Source organism: Quercus robur, chromosome 12 (assembly GCF_932294415.1).
Source record: "Quercus robur chromosome 12, dhQueRobu3.1, whole genome shotgun sequence".
Lineage (NCBI taxonomy): Eukaryota > Viridiplantae > Streptophyta > Magnoliopsida > Fagales > Fagaceae > Quercus > Quercus robur.
Window position 1 is genome coordinate 39070267 of NC_065545.1, and position 18463 is coordinate 39088729.

Below are 18463 nucleotides of genomic sequence, written 5' to 3' on the forward strand. Positions count from 1 at the left end.
TAGATGTACAATGCTTCGTATCCCAAAAATCTGGTGTTATAATTTATAATGAGTCTGTTCAGCCAATCAAAAACTCAATCCAAAGCTTTAGACTAAGTTCGGACCACATTCCTTAATGATATTCATTAAAAATATACAAAAGAAAATAAGAGTACAATAAATGACCTAATCACTAACTAGTCCATTTTTCACATGGCTTTTAAGGCACAAATGAACTTTGGCTAATCTCTTTCTCAAAAAAAAAAAAAAAAAAACAACTTTGGCTAATCTGATTTTCTGATTACCAGGACCACTATGCAATCTTTACAATAAGAACCACAGAAAGTGCGCAACACAAAGTTCCCACTTATGCAGTTATTAAAAACTAACTCGGTTCATATACATGCAGAACTACACCAAATAACAGTGTTGCAATCCAACATAAAACTGAAACGAGCTATGATAGAATCTAAACAAAAATGATCCTGGACACACAAAACATGAGGATATAACATGGAGAAAATCCCTAAAAAATAATGTATAATCACTGATAGACATCCATTAATCCCAGAAACTTCATTCAGTTTCAATTTACTGACATAATACATATATACACATTACACATAAACAACAAAGAAAAATGAAACACCAAAAAGTGCTAGCTAATTTCACCTTGATGGGAGCTATACATGTTCATCCTTGGAAGTTAAAAACTGTTCACTACTTGAGCTCCTCAAACTAAAACAAAATCTCTCAACACAAATTATACTAATCATAAGACTACCAAAAATAACAAAGTAGAACAGTGTATATTACAGAGCTGCAATCAGCTCTCGGGAGCCTTAAAATGTCCCAGAGCCCCTTAACACCACTTAGCAAAGAATCTCTGATCCTATTAATCTTCCTCATTTTTGAGCTCTCAGCCTCAGTGGCGACTCCAGGAATTTTTTCCAGGGTGTTCCTCAAGAATTTCTAAGTTAAAGTCAACACGAATTTGCTTAGAAGATGAAGATGTATTTTGCACAGGAGATGAATCTTGAATACGTGGTTTTCTTATCAAATACTTGTCCATAATTCTAGCAAAAGAATAAACAATAAACTATAAGGTCATTTGAAATATTAATAAAATTATTAATTACTGTTGTTTAGTTGTTTCATTAATTTGTTTGTCTTTTATATACTATAATTTGTTATATTAATGTTTCATTAATTATAAAATTATTAATTATTATTTAACCTAATATAGTAACATAATTTAATTTGTTTGTCTTTTATAATGTATTGGTTAATTAAATTATTAATTATTTTTTATTAATTGCTTCCCCCAATTATTTGTTATTTAGATGTTTCATTAATTTATTTGTCTTTTATAAATTAGCACACAACCACACACCCATGTGCATTTACCCCGGCCCCATGCCCCCATCCACCCCCAATTCCAATGTCCCAAAGCCCCCCAATCACAAGACTAGAGCCAATCAAATAAAACCAATTAATTGTATCTCACCAAAAACACAACACATACAATTAATTTATCTCACCAACACCACACCAACAACACCAACACCAACACTGACCAACGGATAACTCCAAAAACAGGGCAAATATTAATAAAAATTTATAAAGTAAACTAAAACTAAGCAGTAAACTAAAACTAAGCAAAAGGCAACACAACAGACAAATGACAATCACAGATTCACGGTTCAAAGACTTAGAGAGAGAGAGAGAGAGAGAGAGAGAGAGTCACACCTGTGTACAACTCTTCAAACTCCTCCTCCGACAGATCAGAGAAAGGAGTGACCCAAGGGAAAAAGCGAATGACCCAAGGCAAGGAAAGCAAACTTTCCCTCATATCCAGGGCCAGCCGCAACGTATCCCAGTCGTCCATCGTCATCCACGCCAAGCACGCCGCCTCCAAAGCCGCCGTCGTGTCCAAGAAGCTCCTCCGTAGCACTGGCAAGGCGGCGTGGATCGCCGGCACCACCTTCCTGATCCTGGCTGTGCCACTCATCATCGAGATGGACCGCGACCAACAACTCACCGAAATCGAGCTCCAAAATGCCAGCCTCTTCAGCACCGCTCCTACTCCCAAGTGAGTGTGACACAGAGAGAGAGACCCTTTTGCTTCTTTCTTTTTCAATTAGGATTTTAGAAAAGTTTCGGACTTTTTTTTAGAGATAGAGACAGAGAGAGAGTTTTTAATTTGGGTTCTGTTTTGAGGCCGGATCTGATTTCAATATATTAGGTTAGGGGTTTTTTTTTTTTTTTTTTTTTTTTTTTTTTTTTTTTGAGAATCCGTGGGTTACTGGGTTTGCTACTATCTGTTGGGCTTGTCATGGGCTTGATGTTGGTCTTGCCGTGGGCTTGCCGTCCGTTGATATGTTTTGAGAATCCGTGGGCATGCCTCTTGTTCTGTTACCATTTTTTTTTCCTGGGCTTGAAAGTAGAACAAATATATATTTTTTTATTATTAAGGGTGTTCCTAATTTGATGGAGGGTGTTCCTAATTTTTTTTTTAAGGATAAACAAATAAAAAAAATTTAATTAATATATATAAAAAAAAAAATTTTCCAGCTCAGGGTGTTCCTAGGAACACCCTGAGCATAACGTGGCGCCGCCACTGCTCAGCCTCTCTCTTCCTCTTGCTCTTTCTAATACATCCATTCCAGGCTTCAAAAGACTTATCGGCAATCGCCAACTTTGGCTGATAGCGCTAGCCTAAGCTGGTCCTGCGTGTAAAACCGACTCCCCATCTTAACCGTAGCTTGTTGAATCATCAAATCATTCACAACCGACACACTGGCGTGGTGCACATCCAAGTCTAGCTCCTTCAACGCCACCATCAACCTCGCGGCGGGGTGGCTCTTCTTACTACATTGGATCCTGATCATCGCATCCCATCCGATTATCTTCACATCGATATCCAAATCTATCAACTTCGACATCTTTGGGTCATGATCAGGAAGCGAAGGTGGCGACCCTGAGCCCGGATAGCGTGACTCTTTGCTTGCCAATTCCTTCTTCATTGCATCCAATTGCTTCTGCATCTCTTCCTTCTCCGAATCCGTACTCTGGAGCTTCCCTTTCAGCTCGTTTATATACGCAATTGCGTCACCGAGGAGTGATGCTTTGTCCATTTTAGAAACATTTGGGACCACAGCTCGGAGGGCATAGAACCTCTGGTTAAGCTTCTCTCTTCTCTGCCTCTCTGCTTCCACATGATTCAGAGGTTCTTCTCTGCCATTAGCGGGTTTTCGACCACGTTTCCGGGGCCGTTTCTCCGGGTCTACGACTCTGCTACTATCAGCCTCCTTCACCACCGATGCTTCGAGGTCTGAATGATCGGAATCGGCCGTGCCGACACCGCCGCTAGACTTCACCACACAACCGCTCGACAAAATGACACCCGATGTAAAAGACAACATTCCCTCTTCGTTGCTACCCCTTGATGTCGGCGACCGCTTCTTCTTGTTACTCTCCTCCGCCGCGAACTGGGAATGACCTGAAACGTAGGAGCTCCTCTTGCTCTCCCCGAAATTCAAAATCTCACCCGATTCAGGCTTCATCGTCGAAATTGAATTGTTCCCGTTCTTCACAACACTGTTATTATCATACCCATAATCCGAAAAGTTCAATTCTCTGGTGAAGAACCCCTCGTTCTGCGCTTGTTGCTGGCGGCTCTGGCTGCTGTTCTGGATATGAATCGCGCTTGGATTCTCCGTTAAACTACTCGAACTAGGATTCTCAAACGGAATCCCCTTTGAAATCTGGAGGTTGTTGGTGGTGGTGGTTGCGGTGGAGCCCGGAACCGATGGAACAGTAACAGTGCTATCGTTATTCAAGGAGTCTTTGATCTCAGTCGCCGTCGTCACCGGCGGAGTCGATGTCGGATCATTGAGCCAAAGCGAAGACGGGTCGTTTTCACCCTGGTCGTTGATTGGCCAAGAACCCATTTCCAGGCTATTGAAATTGAACAAAACCCTGACTTTATTCATCAGATCCGAGCTCTGATAAATCACCTCCGTGGATCCCAATTCCACAACCCCATTTGCAGAGGGTATACAAACCATAGTTTGGAGCCCGAAAACCTGACCCTGGCGAGCCCGGTCGCACGGCGAGCTCACTAAGCGGTCGGCTCCGGTGACCCAAATCGGGCTGGAATTGAAAAAAGCCTGACCGGGGAGACCGCCGCCATTAACGAAACTCTGAGTCATGGACACCAAAAAGAACCACTCAGTGTCGGTGACCTCCTCGTCAATAGCATCATCAGTAGCCGGGGCTGCCGACCCAGAAATCAAAGAATTGAGCTCCCGGAGGACTTTCTTCCGGTGCTCTTGCTCGGCCGCAGACGACGAAGCTTTGTTCTTGGCTTTGGATTTGGACTTGTCGTCCTCGCCTTTGTAGTACCCATCACCCCAACCCAAAACGGAGGCGCTGCTGGGATAGTCGTAGGAGCTCTGCCAAAAGATAGCGTAGGTCCAGCTCTCGCGAGCGCCTTCGATTAAAGCTTGGAGGCGTTGTTGGAGGGTTTCCTGGTTGAAGAGAGCAACGGAGGGTTGCGATTGAGAGACGATGGGGGCGGGTGTGGGTGCTGAGGTCGAAGCTGCTGAAGATAGCTGGTGATGGAGTTGAGGTTGTTGCGAAGGAGGTGGTGGCCAAAAAGATGAGAGATCGGAACTCATGAAAGACTCGATCACCGATGCGTTGTCGTCTGAGGTCCAAAGATTCATTGGCGTTGTTGTTGTTGTTGTCGTTGTTAAACGGTAATCTGTCATTCCATGCACTTTATTACAACCAATCCACCCTTCTTCCAGCTCTGAAGATGATGATGGTATTAACAGACTTTTTAACTGTTAACTGTTTAGTGAGAGAGAGAGAGAGAGAGTAGGGGAGAGTAGTAGTTGTTTTAGAGAGAGAGGGGGAAAAGGGGCGGAGGAAGTGTGTGTAGGGGTTGGGGTTTGGAGTTTGGGAGTTTTTAATGTGTGTGGGGATAAAAGGAGAAAGGAGCGTAATTTTGGGTGCATTTGTGTTTGGGATTTATTTAGAGTGCATTTGAGCTGAATTTTAGTTGGGAGATTGAGTGAGTGGACAAGGGAAGCAGCGTTAGGGCGGTTTCTACGAAGGGGCACGCCGATTTAATCGGGGGTCATCAACCTTTTTTTTTTTTTTTTAGTCTATACTTTCTATAGACTGTGGACTGTAGAGTATGCTACCTGTAGCTATAGTAAATTAGTATTAGTATTGGGGTGTAAATATTCTGTTACTATTTTACCAACTAAGAGTATTCATAATAAGGTTGTCAATTCTCTCCAAAAAAAACACTAAGGTTGTCAAAATAAGCTATTTTAACCATATAAACACTAAAAAATCCCCTACATCAATGGTGCCAAACTTAAAAATTTTTAGTAACTTGCTACAGTAAATTGCTACTAATAACGACTCACTGTAGTAAGTTATTACTTTTTTTTATTAATTTTTTTCTTTCTCTTTTTGTCTCGTGCCTCTCTTCACTCAAGTTTCTTCTCTATTCTCTCTCCTCCCTTACTTCTCTTTTCTCTCTTATCTTCTCTCTCTTTCTCTCTCTCGCCTCTGTCTCACAACTCTCTCCAAAACTCTAATCTTTCATCTCTCTCATGGCTAAAGAAGCCAAAACCAAAGATAGCGTTCTTTGTCGGCGACATCCCCACCGCCACTTCGCCGTTGGCATTCTCCTCTCACTTCTCCTCTTCATCTCTCTCCTCTTACATAGTGGTTCGGTTTGCTCGTGGTGTTCGTCTCGCATTGGTGGCTGGCCGTCGATATGGGTTTTGGTAGGTTGTGGCTGGGTGTCAATGGTTGTGGTTGGGTGTTGGTTAGGAGAAATTATACAGTTCTTATAGTGGACCACATCATTTGTCCACCATTCCAGTAAAAGATTTCCACCTATTTAAAATTACTGAGTCAATATTTAGTTTTTATTTAAAACTCCATAATTTTAAACAAATGAGAGTTTTTTACTGGAATGGTAGACCACATCACTTGTCCACCATGAAGACCTTATAATTTCTCGTTGGTTAGGTTGTGGTTAGGTTAATCTTGTTTTGGGGGTTGAAGTTAGGCTTGGGTTGGATTTGATTTTGCGGCAGTTGTAATTGTTATTATAGTTGTCGTTATGGGTGGTGGTTGGGCCGCCAAGAATGGGGCTGTTACTAGTGTAGTCTCAATGGTGGTTATGATGGAAGTTTAAGATGGTTATTTTCAATCTCACATAGAGGTTAAGCTTTGCTGGGTTCATCTAAAATGAGGTGGGGGGGGGGGGGGGGTATGCTTAGTTGGATATGGGCATGTTGTTAAACATAACTGACGATGTTTTGGGTTATTTTGTTGGAATTGTGAGTGGTATTGTTAGTGGCTATGGCTGTGGCAGTGGTTTTCATGGCTGTGGTGGTGGTTGCTATGGTTGGTCGCAGTTGTGACAGTGGTGATTCCCATGACTGGTCGTGGTTGTGGTGGTAGTGGTTGTGGTTGTTGATTATTGTGTTATTTATATTATTTTATTATGTTGTATGCTAAAATAGAACCTTTGATGTTGGGTATATTATAAAGTGAGTTGTTAAAATAAATAAAGTGACTTTTTGGGCTACAAAAAGCTAAATTTTTTAAGAGATTTGATGTGAATGCTCAACACCCTAAATTTCCTTTTTATTCGGGTATGTATTGCTATATTTTTTTAGTAACCATGAATAGTGAGTTCTCAAATATACAACCTACAAACATATATATATAAATATATATATATTATTGGAGAGAGTTTTGATGGGAGTACAAATTTAGAAGCTGTAGATACAAGTATTTTGCGTATATGTCTGCATTATACCATAATATTATATTAAAATGAAAGTTGAATTAGAATTCAAATTAAATATAGATTAATTTCTAAATATTATCTAATTTTGTACCACATACTTTTTTTTCCTTTAATTTTTGTACTTAATGACTTATTCATGATACATAGTGTGAAATTTGAGATGACCCCCTTACTTATTTATGTGAAACTACCTCATAATTCACTACTTCTGAATGTTTTTTTAGCATTAGCACAAATTACAACCTAGTTTTTTATAATGTGCAAGTTAGTTTCACACAAGGTAAAACTCACATGTTTGTAAAATTAATTGGTGTGTATGAGATAATAATTGTTTCTTGAGAAAGAGGATACCACTCCAAGGAAGGATGTGAACAAAATGGGTCAAATTGTTGGTGCCTTACTACAAAGTACAAACACTTCAAAAACCTTGACATTTCTAGACACTTTTGCATGCGTATCATCGTTATGTTAAGTGAAAAAAAAAAAAAAAAAAAAAAAAAACATTTTTTTTTATTGAAAGAAGTCTTTTTAATTTCAAATATGTTTATAAAGATTTAGATATTCGTTTTTTGGTTTGAAAAGTTATAAATAAATACAAAATATTCTTATAAATAAATAAAATATACCTAATAGGGTTGTGCAAAAAAATCATCAAATCTGCCAAACCCGCCCAACCTAATCTGTGAGTATCTATTAAGTGAGGTGGGTCAGGTTGGATAGCGAGTTAAGATATTTCTAACCCACCACAATCCGACCCGCCCACCTATATTATATATATTTATATACTTCGTTATGTTGCAAACTCTACCTCACATACCCATTCACTTTATTTCTTTCATCTCAGTCTCTGTCCTTTTATTTTTTCATTTTCATCTTTCTCTTCCCTAATAAACTCTAGCTGCTCTCTCTAAGATTTTGTTATTAATCGTACAGTATGTACTAGTCTAATTTTAGATTTTGAGATGTTTTTCTTTTCAATGTGAAAAAATTTCAGCCATTCTTATAAAAAATAATATAGTATTTGTAATTAAATTAATAAAAAATTTAATTTTTCTTTCCATTTTTATTTGAGGAATAAAAAATTATTCAATTTATTTGAAATAATTTCATTTAATCAATTGAATTTGTTAACTTGTTGAACCAGCTCAAATAGCTAAGTCAAAATTGCTAAGATATTCAATTGACCCGCCGGATTTAAAGATTGGTTTCAACGGATTGGAATTTTTTCAACCTACTATTGGCGGGTTGGTTAAAAATATTGGCCTCTACTCGCTCAAATGGACTTGCACATGTCGTGTTTTTATTTTTCATGCTTTGACATGTAGCTATATCTCATGTCATGTCGTGTCGTGTCCATTTAAGAACAACTTACCTATTTTTTGTTGAAAGTACTGTAAACTATACTTGTACTTCAAAAAAAGGGGTTTTAAAAAACTATACATAAAAATTAAAAGCTAAAAGAAAGTGTCCGTTTAGTAGTTGCTTATTTTCAATAACTTATTTACATAATGTGAGACAAAATGCTAAAAAATGGCTTATTTTTAAAAAACTGAAATTTAAATTATAAATAAGATATATATTAAATTCTATTTATAAAAAAATTAAATACATATTTAATAATTGTGGGGCCCAATAATCCGTGGGCCAGGCCCATTTACTTGTTGGGGACCAAAGGCCCAAGCCGAGAAAGGTGGTGGCTCAGGCTCGGCAATACAAATACGAAGTAGCCTTAGGACACAGCCGAGGACGATTCAGTCCTTGGCATAACCGAGATCTCACAAAAAGAAAGGGCAAAAATGGTATAGAAACAACTTTGGAAAAAATCTAAAATATCGGTGCCAATAGAAAGGGGTATGCTGAAAAGTGTAATGACCAGGGAAAGCTGCCCTTACTGCCATTCAATATTCTGCACCTGACAGAGCCATACTTTCCAACTTTTACAACCACCCCCAACCACTCTGAGTATGGGCTGATGGAACAAGTATCAGTCTTGGAATGTCGATCCTACACGTGGACGAAGGATAAAAAATACAGGCTAGTATAAAAGGAAAAGTAAGCAATTCGTAGCAGAGGCTGGGAAAAATGGCAAAAAACCAGAGCCTCCCAGCCCGCCTCCAGGAGAAAGACTCCAGGGGCGAAAACGACTTAACCATGTATGGATATCACGAAAAACCCATCGCCTGGTGACCAAGGCCTAGCCTTTCAAACCCATGCTCTACAAATGATATTGTTTGGGCCTTTTTACGAGCGAGCCCGACACTGTTGTGGTTCGTCACGGATCGTGTCCTTACAATTGGCGCCGTCTGTGGGGAGGGCTTGTGTGTTGGCATAGGCAGTAGGTTGAGAGAGTTCCCTTGTCATTTCTAACAGCTGGTTATAGAGTTCTAGTGTAAAGTTTTGCTAGGGGCTGTGACTGTTGACTAGGGGCTACGCTTGGTAGCGTCAATCGCATGAATGGTTCTAGGGGCTTAGCCGAGGAGCTAATTCCCCTAAAGCCAAGGTTGGACAGAACCAAGGTATTGTATGGTCCTTAGACTCAAACCTATGGGGAAACCAACTACTTAGATGAGAAAACTGAGTTTTGGACAGAACCAAGGTATTGTATGGTCTTCGGACTCAAACCTATGGGGAAACCAACTACTTAGATGAGAAAACTGAGTTTTGGACAGAACCAAGGTATTGTATGGTCCTCAAACTCAAACCTATGGGGAAACCAACTACTTAGATGAGAAAATTCAGTTTTGGACAGAACCAAGGTATTGTATGGTCCTCGGACTCAAACCTATGGGGAAACCAACTACTTAGATGAGAAAACTGAGTTTTGGACAGAACCAAGGTATTGTATGGTCCTCGGACTCAAACCTATGGGGAAACCAACTACTTAGATGAGAAAACTGAGTTTTGGATAGAACCAAGGTATTGTATGGTCCTCGGACTCAAACCTATGGGAAAACCAACTACTTAGATGAGAAAACTGAGTTTTAGACTGAATCAAGGTATTGTATGGTCCTCGGACTCAAACCTATGGGGAAACCAACTACTTAGATGAGAAAACTGAGTTTTGAATAGAACCAAGGTATTGTATGGTCCTCGGACTCAAACCTATGGGGAAAACCGAGTTTTGGAAGAAAAACTGAGTTTCATAAGGTCGGCTACTTGATAAAAGTTCTGAGTTACTCAGTCCTCGGCTCAAATACCATAAAAGTTTAAAGCTATTAAAAGTGTTAAGAAGATGGTGAAACGCCCTACTATTCAGCAACCTAGAGGGGCTGTTCATTTTGCGAGTTGTATATCTTCGGATGGTTATTTCCTACACCGTATCGAGCATTCAGTTGTCATCTCGGCTATTCTTGGGGTAAGTGTTGTTTTTGTAGGTCGGCATTGTTGTGCCAAACAACTCTATTAAAATCATGACAATATCTTATCGTTAGCGAGAATTTTGATCCTAAGTGTCATTAGCTCGAGTCTGTATTATTGTGCCGAACAGCACTCATAAGTTTGTAGTAGCGCCTTTTTCTTTGATAAGGGATTTCGGCCCTAAGTATTGTGCTCTAAGGTCGGTGGTATTGTGCCAGGCCGCCTTAATAGGCTCGTCATAATGTTCCTTTCTTTTTCTTCTTAATAAGGGTTTCAACCCTAAGCATCACTTCTTCAATTCAGTAGTATTAAGTCGAATAATGCCTATAAGCACAGAGTAAAATCTTTTTATTAACTAGGATTTCGGTCTTAGACATCGGTCAAAGTGTAAAAATAAAAAGAATTCACAAGATAGTATGTCTATTCACAGCATAACCATTTCGGAAATAAAGAGATTGAATGTATGAAATAAAACAGTAACAACTTTTATTAAAATAAAGAGGTATTACAACGTACAAAGAAGGGCTTAAACAAGCCTATACAGAAGGTGGATTACAAAAATAATAAAAGAAAAACAACAACAATATAACCGGTCCAATGTCTTTTTAAAACTCGTCTCCGAAGTCTTTCCAAACTCTGCCTCGATAGCGCCCATATTGAGAGGAGGACCTTCTTCAGAAGAAGAGGGAGGAGATGAAGGGAAAGAAGGAGGAGAAGAAGAGGTAGGAGATGAAGGGAAAGAAGGAGGAGAAGAAGAGGAAGAAGGAAAAGCGCCAGGATGGATCTAGCGGTGGAAAGAAGAAGAAAAAGAGGAAAAAGGAGACACCAGTGAACGAAGAGAGGAAGAAGCAGGGGCATTTAGCCCCTGCGTCGGTCCTGACTCCTAACACACTGGTGCCTTGTTAGCTATGCTCGTAAGAGAGCGGCTGGTACTGATAATGGGTGACCCCAGCTCAGTCGCGCCAAAAGTCTGACGCGACGAGCCCCTGCTTCGGATTTTGGCTGAAGGGAGGGTGAGAAGTATCTTGAGTCTCTGCCATCCTTGCCCCGACCGAGCCATCTTTAGCTTCATAATAACATGGAATTTCGGAGAGGGGAATGGCTCCTTCATTGCTTGCTCCTGTTTTGAACGAATTACAGCTTAAAATATAACCAGCGGGTAAAAGTAAACTCTGGAAGGAGTCTAAGGGTTTCAAATTTTGGGGGGATTAAAAGGGTTCATGTATGGGAGAAAATAATCTCTCACTTTTTCTTTTTATATGAGGGGCGAAGCGGAAGGTATTTAATATGTTCAGATCTCCAAAGAAATCTGCAAACAAGAATATGCCCGCTCCACTTCCCCACACCATCAATAACCATTAAATTTGAATGGTCTCGTAAAGGGAAACTATTAAAGGCACGTTTTGGATAGCCAAACGGCATGAGCGCGTCGTGAATGAATTCAGAGGAATGCCTCGTAAACCGATACATTTCCTGGGCAGATGAAGAGACGTCAACGTTAATAAAGGGCTGAGTTGAATGAGCTATAATAAAGGCTTGGTATTATCAAAACCCTCCTCTCCAACCAGGAGGTTGGACAGCAGGGTTTTGAGGGGCTATTGTGGGGCCCAATAATACGTGGGCTAGGCCCATTTACTTGTTGGGAACCAAAGGCCCAAGCCAAGGAAGGTGGTGGCCCAGGCTCGGCAATACAAATACGAAGTAGCCTTGGGATACAGCCGAGGACGATTCAGTCCTCGGCATAACCAAGATCTCACAAGAAGAAAGGGCAAAAATGGTATAGAAACAACTTTGGAAAAAATCTAAAATATCGATGCCAATAGAAAGGGGTATGCTGGAAAGTGTAATGACCAGGGAAAGCTGCCCTTACTGCCATTCAATATTCTGCACCTGACAGAGTCATACTCTCCAACTTTTACAACCACCCCCAACCACTCTGAGTATGGGTTGATGGGACAAGTATCAGTCTTGGAATGTCAATCCTACACGTGGACGAAGGATAAAAAATACAGGCTAGTATAAAAGGAAAAGTAAGCAATTCGTAGCAAAGGCTGGGAAAAATGGCAAAAAACTAGAGCCTCCCAGCCCGCCTCCAGGAGAAAAACTCCAGGGACGAAGACGACTTAACCATGTATGGATATCACGAAAAACCCATCGCCTGGTGACCAAGGCCTAGCCTTTCAAACCCATGCTCTACAAATGATATTGTTTGGGCCTTTTTACGAGCGAGCCCGACACTGTTGTGGTTCGTCACGGATCGTGTCCTTACAATAATATATATATACACACACACTCTTAAGATGAGAGAAAAATATATGTTTCAACTGAATCCTTCAATTTTATCTAATTATTATTTAAAATATAAGACCTATTGTTGGTGTAAACATAATGATAATGGGAATAACAAAAAAAAAAAAACTAAACAATACTTCTAAATATTATATATTTGAGATTAAAAAAATACATAATACTATTTGGACTGAGGTGTGATACTTGCTCTCTTTAAAGAGATTCCAGTCCTTGATTGGCTAAACTTTGTAACCGGTGTAGGTCTTCTCTAACTTGTCTCCCTCAGGATACAAAAGTCCAACAAATGTCATATAGTCCAAAGCTGTTGTAATGTTGTAATTTGTATTGGGTATGAATTGTCTATTTATAGACTCAAGTAGGAGGATCAAAGAGGCTGATTCATTTCCATTGTTGACACTTCCGCCCTTCACTTCCCCCTTGCACACGTATTTAGCACAATATATGAATCAATACATATTAATTCATTAATTACTACAATTAAAAAAAAATAGTCTCTTTTATTTTTAATGTGAGATTAGACATTTTCACTAATTTTTTATCCTACATATTAACTCCTACATCTTTACATTTATATTATCACATGAATTCATTTTAATTAAATAATATTAAAATGCTCAACACATATAATATTTAAAAATAAAATAAATGTTTTATCCACCTAAAATGGGAGGGATTTTAAGGAGATCATTAATCATTTTCCTAAAATGAGACCAACAAAATCTATTCTCGTGAATTCCAATTACTTCAACCAAAAGCCTTTGGTCTTCCAATTTATAAATTGGATTCAATCTCATATCATGTGTAAAAAAATCAAATGATATTTTTTTATTAGAAAAACCAATTGATATTTTTGGCTAACATTAAGCAAGTTCACAAGAACAATAAAAGTAAAAAGAGTTTTACTAATATGTGCCCTTTGAACAGATATTAGTAAATAATTTCAGTAAACTTTTTATGAAAAAAATGTAAAAGTGATTAACTGTTTTGACAACTTTTTCAATTCTCCATAAATTTTTTTTATAAAATGGATGATTATTGTATGTTCTAAGAACATACATTAACAAACCCAAGTAAAAAAACTAAAAAAATCAATGTCAAATGGAAGAATAGAACAAAGAATTGAGATCATGTGCAATATCTAACCTAATGAAATTGATATAAATACTTGAGATATAAAGTTGTGAAAAACAATTTTAAATCTTAACCATTAAATATTAATTAAAAAAAAAGTAAAAGTAAAAAAAATGTAATGAGAGGAATGTGGTGAATTCACGGTTCAATTGCAACTTATCTCAAATACCAGAACAGGACAAAGCTAATTGGGTGGGGTGGGGCCGCACCTTACTCCACGTGACTGTTTGACCGGACCGGTCTTGAAACCAATGGGCAAAAGTAGTATGGGAGTTCTCTAAATTTGCCGCCACATGGGACTTACGTCGGGTCCAGACACAATGATACCATTTTAAGGGTGGACCCCACGCGTTATTCTTGGCATTATAACCGTTCAATCTAGTTCAGCGATTGATTAGACATTTTCTCGTAACATTAATTCATACACAAAATACAACAATTAGAATAGATTCTCAAAATTAAAAGGTAATTATAGATTCATCAATCTGAAAATTTTACAGCTTATGGGCCAAATACTTTTAACCTTCAATAGGAAGGATACTTTCCATGATGATTGCACATTGATTATTAGCTTCTAGTAAGTTTGCCGACAAAAGACAATTTCCTGTAATAATATTAATTTTATTTTTACATTCGTATAACTTTTTTATATATGTCCAGGTTTATTTGATATATAAATATATTCTATTATATTACAATTTTTATAGGGTCTAAATTTATAAAAGAAAAATATAAATAGCAAAAAAATAAGTAAAAAAAGAAGAAGCAAAAGCTATAATTCAATTTTTTTTTTAAATATTGTTACCTTTTCAAAAGAGTTATGACTTGTGAGTTTAAATTCTTTAGACAGTAACTTGTTGCTTTTCATAATAAAAATAAAAAAATATAAAAAAACGTGTAAAGTACAAAAAATTTGAAAATAATTATATCATATAAACCTTGTGAATTGATACTATTTTTGCAAGTTGAGCTTTATAATTTTGGTCGCACAAATAGGAGTTCAAATTTTCTGTCTTACTTCCTGCTCCACTCTATATTCTACCAATAAAAATTTGCTACATATTCACCTCATTAATTAAATACTACAATTATTGACTTTTTCTAGTTTAACTACCTAAATTAAATATAGAAAAAATCCAACAACCTGCCAGTACCACCAAGTCCAACACCAAACTTGGCCAGCACCAAAAGCCTCTATCATAGACATTGCCGATCACCACCATTGACACCACTGGACATCCAAGCGAATCCCACCGCCCCTCTCAATCCCTCCAACCACCATCACTCCACCACCAAAAAACCCAACAGATCTAAAACCCATGAACAATCCAACACATTTAGTACAAAAATTTCCAAAATTAATATATTATTTGAAAATTTAACAAGAAAGATAGAGAGATCTAAAAGATTTGGATTTGAGAAAGACAAAGTCTTGCTTTGAATGATTGTGATTATAGATCTGTTGGTTTTTTTGGTGGAGTGATGGTGGTTAGTGAGGGGTAGTGACGGCTTGGATGTCCGGTGAGGTATAGATCAGGTGATGGAGGTTTTCGTGACTGGAGAAGCCAAGGGTGGCGGTTGATAGTGCCGGCCAAGTTTGGTGGTGGTAGGAGATGTTTGGGTTTTTATTTTATTTTATTTTATGTAGTAGTTAAAATAAAAATAATAAGGCAATAATGGTAGGATATAATTAATTAGGTAAACATGTGATAAGTTTTTATTGGTGGAGTATAGAGTGGAGCAGGAAAAAAATGACAGAAGATTTGGACTCCACAAATGGCAACCTAGGCTGCTTGTAGCTTATTTTCACTTTTAATAAAGTCTTTTATTCATTAAAAAAACGTGATACCCAAATGGTTACCATAATGTTTTAAAATTACTAATATTTAACCATTTAATGAGTCTAACGAAAGAGATATAAAAAAAGCCTAGTAAATAGATATTATACAACAGGTATGCTATCTTTTTTATGGGTTTTTAATATTAAAATACTATTTAATATTAGTTTGAATGGCATTTTTTATAGATACAATAGTATTTTAAATCTTTAGTATTCGCTATGATAATTACTATTTATCATCAAATCAAGACACCAATTGTTATTTAATATAAGTAGAGATTAAATCTTAAATCTATTATTTTACAAAAAAAAAAAAAAAAAAATTACTAGTTAAGATAACTGAAATCCACAAGTGACATATAATTTATATATATCAATCTTCAGTATTTTTAAATATAACGTGCATTTGTTATACTCCTTTATAAGGTGTATAAACTATAAAGTACATATCTTTACGTATATAGAAATGTTACTTATAAATTTGATCTCTAATCAAATTCTAATAACATTCACGTCAACTCATGTAAAAATTCACGTCTATTTTAACATAATTATTTACTTTTTTATTTTTATTTTACATACTTACTTTTCAAAACACTACACATAAAATTATTTATTTTACGCTACACTTCATTAAAATATCAAAAAAATTTGACTTTTTAAAAATTGTTTCTCTTCTTTCACACACAATAACTATCATCTATTCTCTTTTTTCATCATCGAGATACGTAAAGAAAGAATAAATGCAAAATAAATAGTGTTAGTATAAATTTACACAACTATTGTAACAACCATGCATTTTTACACAATTTTACATGAGCCAGTAAATTTTAATCTTAATGGGCTAAAATGTTACTTTTTTTTTTTTTTGTAATAGGTCCAATTGATGTATGACCTTAGAGCACACATTAATCATCTATTTTTAAAAATATATTATGAAAAATTGAAAAAACTGTCAAAATAATTAATAACTTTTTAATTTTTCCATAAAAAGTTTTTTAAAAAGATTTATTAATATATGTCTTAAAAATATATGTTAGTAAAACCTTATTTTATTATGAGTCTGATTAATATATGCCCTTAGGGCACACTTTAATAATTTATTTAAAAAAATTAATAAGAATTTGAAAAAACTGTGAAAATAATGAATCATTTTTTCACATTTTCATTAAAAGAAATTAAAATAATTTACAAACATATGCCACATATATGAGTAAAATTCTATTATTATTATTTTCTTAAAATAATAAAAAAATAAAAACCTTTTATTATTATACAAGCGATCTAATTGAAGGTTGACACACGCAAACCCACTAAGAGTGATACCATCTCTTTATCACTGCCATAGTACTAATAGTACAAAGTAATAATCCTACTCCCCACCCGGTCACTTCTCATCATTTTCATCTTTGGAGACTTCCATGAAAGAGCCGCCACACGGCAGCCGATAAAACCAAAAAACTCGGCGTCCACTTTCCCAAATAATCGCCAGCCCATTTGACCTAAAAGTTGGGGCCCTCTAAACTAAACTTAACACTTCCACTCTCTTCAGTGTGTGTTATTTTCTAGATTCCAACGATTAAAAAATTAAAGAAAAAAAGTTAAAATTATCACAAAGAGACAGAATATAATAAAAAAATCAAAAAATCAAAAAGAAAGTGAGAACAAAGTATATTAAAAAAAAGAAAAGTAAGGGACGCGTTGGCGTCACGAGAAATAATCCTGACCCTTGAGTTGTTCGTCCTTTTTTGTCCTATTATAAAAATAGTCAAATTAAGATATTCCCACAACTTGTTTTAAACAATTATTTTTTACTTTAAACTGTAGTAATAAAATATAGAATTAATTATTAATGCACGTTTTGCTTGATGCGTGTCGTGAAAATAATGTCCTTATATTAATATTATATATCTTTTTTCTTTTTTTTTGTTGGGGGCACCAAGCACGTGTATATACCACTTTCCCATGTGTAAAAAACCCACCCATCATTTATCCTATTTTTTTATTACTTCTGTATTCTGTTTTTCTTCGCAGTCACTCGTCTTTTTCAAAATAATAAGGTACGTCCCATTCGTTTTCTTTTTTCCTAATCTATAACCCAACTTTGAGAATTTTGTGAATTTCAAATAATGTAAATTGGGACATGACGAGGTTTTAATTCAATTGAAAGAAAGCTAAAATAAAATAAAAATTGAGTGCAAATAATTTTTCATCTAATTTTTTTACCACTAAAACATGTCAAATATCATATATTGGTTTTGCTCATCCAATAATAATTGATTAATTGTCAGTTCTTACTGTAATACAAGTATGCTGGATTTTTCAATAAGAGAACAAGTGTACATTTTTTTTTTTCCAAATAGAGGAATTAATCTACCTTTCCCAAAATGAAGTATTACATAATTTATACAATGTTATAATGGAGAGGGAGGAGAGGGGAGTAGAGGGAAGGAGAAGGAGAGGGTTTAATAAACATTGTCTGGTTGCTTTTTTAACGTGAGAGGGGAAAGGTTTGAAGGAATATCTGATCTCACCAAAAGGCTTACATTAATGTAACATTTAACTCTTTTGTAGTCTTCTTTTATGTGTAAACCATCAATTATATCACTCTTAAACCCCTAAGGTTTTTGAATGTAACTCGTAACTCCTTTGTAGTTTATTTTATGTGAAAATTTTAGAGCTACATTTTTAAATACGATGTCACATGATTGTTTTGCACTCAAAATCTCGAGGGAATTTTATGTTTTAAGTGAAAACCCCAGCGGGTTTTTTATATTTCCCCTATTTTAAATTAAAATACTTTTAATTTTAAAATAAGGAAATAAAACCCTATTAAAAAACCTATAAATTACAAAGTACTACAAAATAAAAATAATTTTTCTACAAAGAGTACTGCCAAGGAGTTCCCAAAAAAAGGAAAAAAAAAATAGGAAAAAGAAAATAATAATCCCTTAGGGGCACTTGGGAAATTATGTTAATCTTTATGGATGCCAGCAAAA

General features: G+C 36.3%; 1 protein-coding gene across 1 annotated transcript; it reads right to left on the reverse strand.

Moving 5' to 3' along the window:
- Nucleotides 1–536: 536 nt before the first annotated feature.
- LOC126710223 (transcription factor MYC2) lies at nt 537–5000 on the reverse strand. Its single transcript, XM_050410602.1, has 2 exons — nt 2609–5000; nt 537–903 (listed from the first exon to the last, which is right to left on the reverse strand). Exon 1 carries the CDS (start codon nt 4752–4754, stop codon nt 2661–2663), a length of 2094 nt encoding a protein of 697 aa, XP_050266559.1. The 5' UTR covers nt 4755–5000; the 3' UTR covers nt 537–903; nt 2609–2660.
- Nucleotides 5001–18463: the final 13463 nt, after the last annotated feature.

Bases quoted from the DNA above. Each gene is read 5' to 3' on its own strand.
- LOC126710223 (XM_050410602.1), bottom strand. From the start codon at position 4,754: ATGACAGATTACCGTTTAACAACGACAACAACAACAACAACGCCAATG.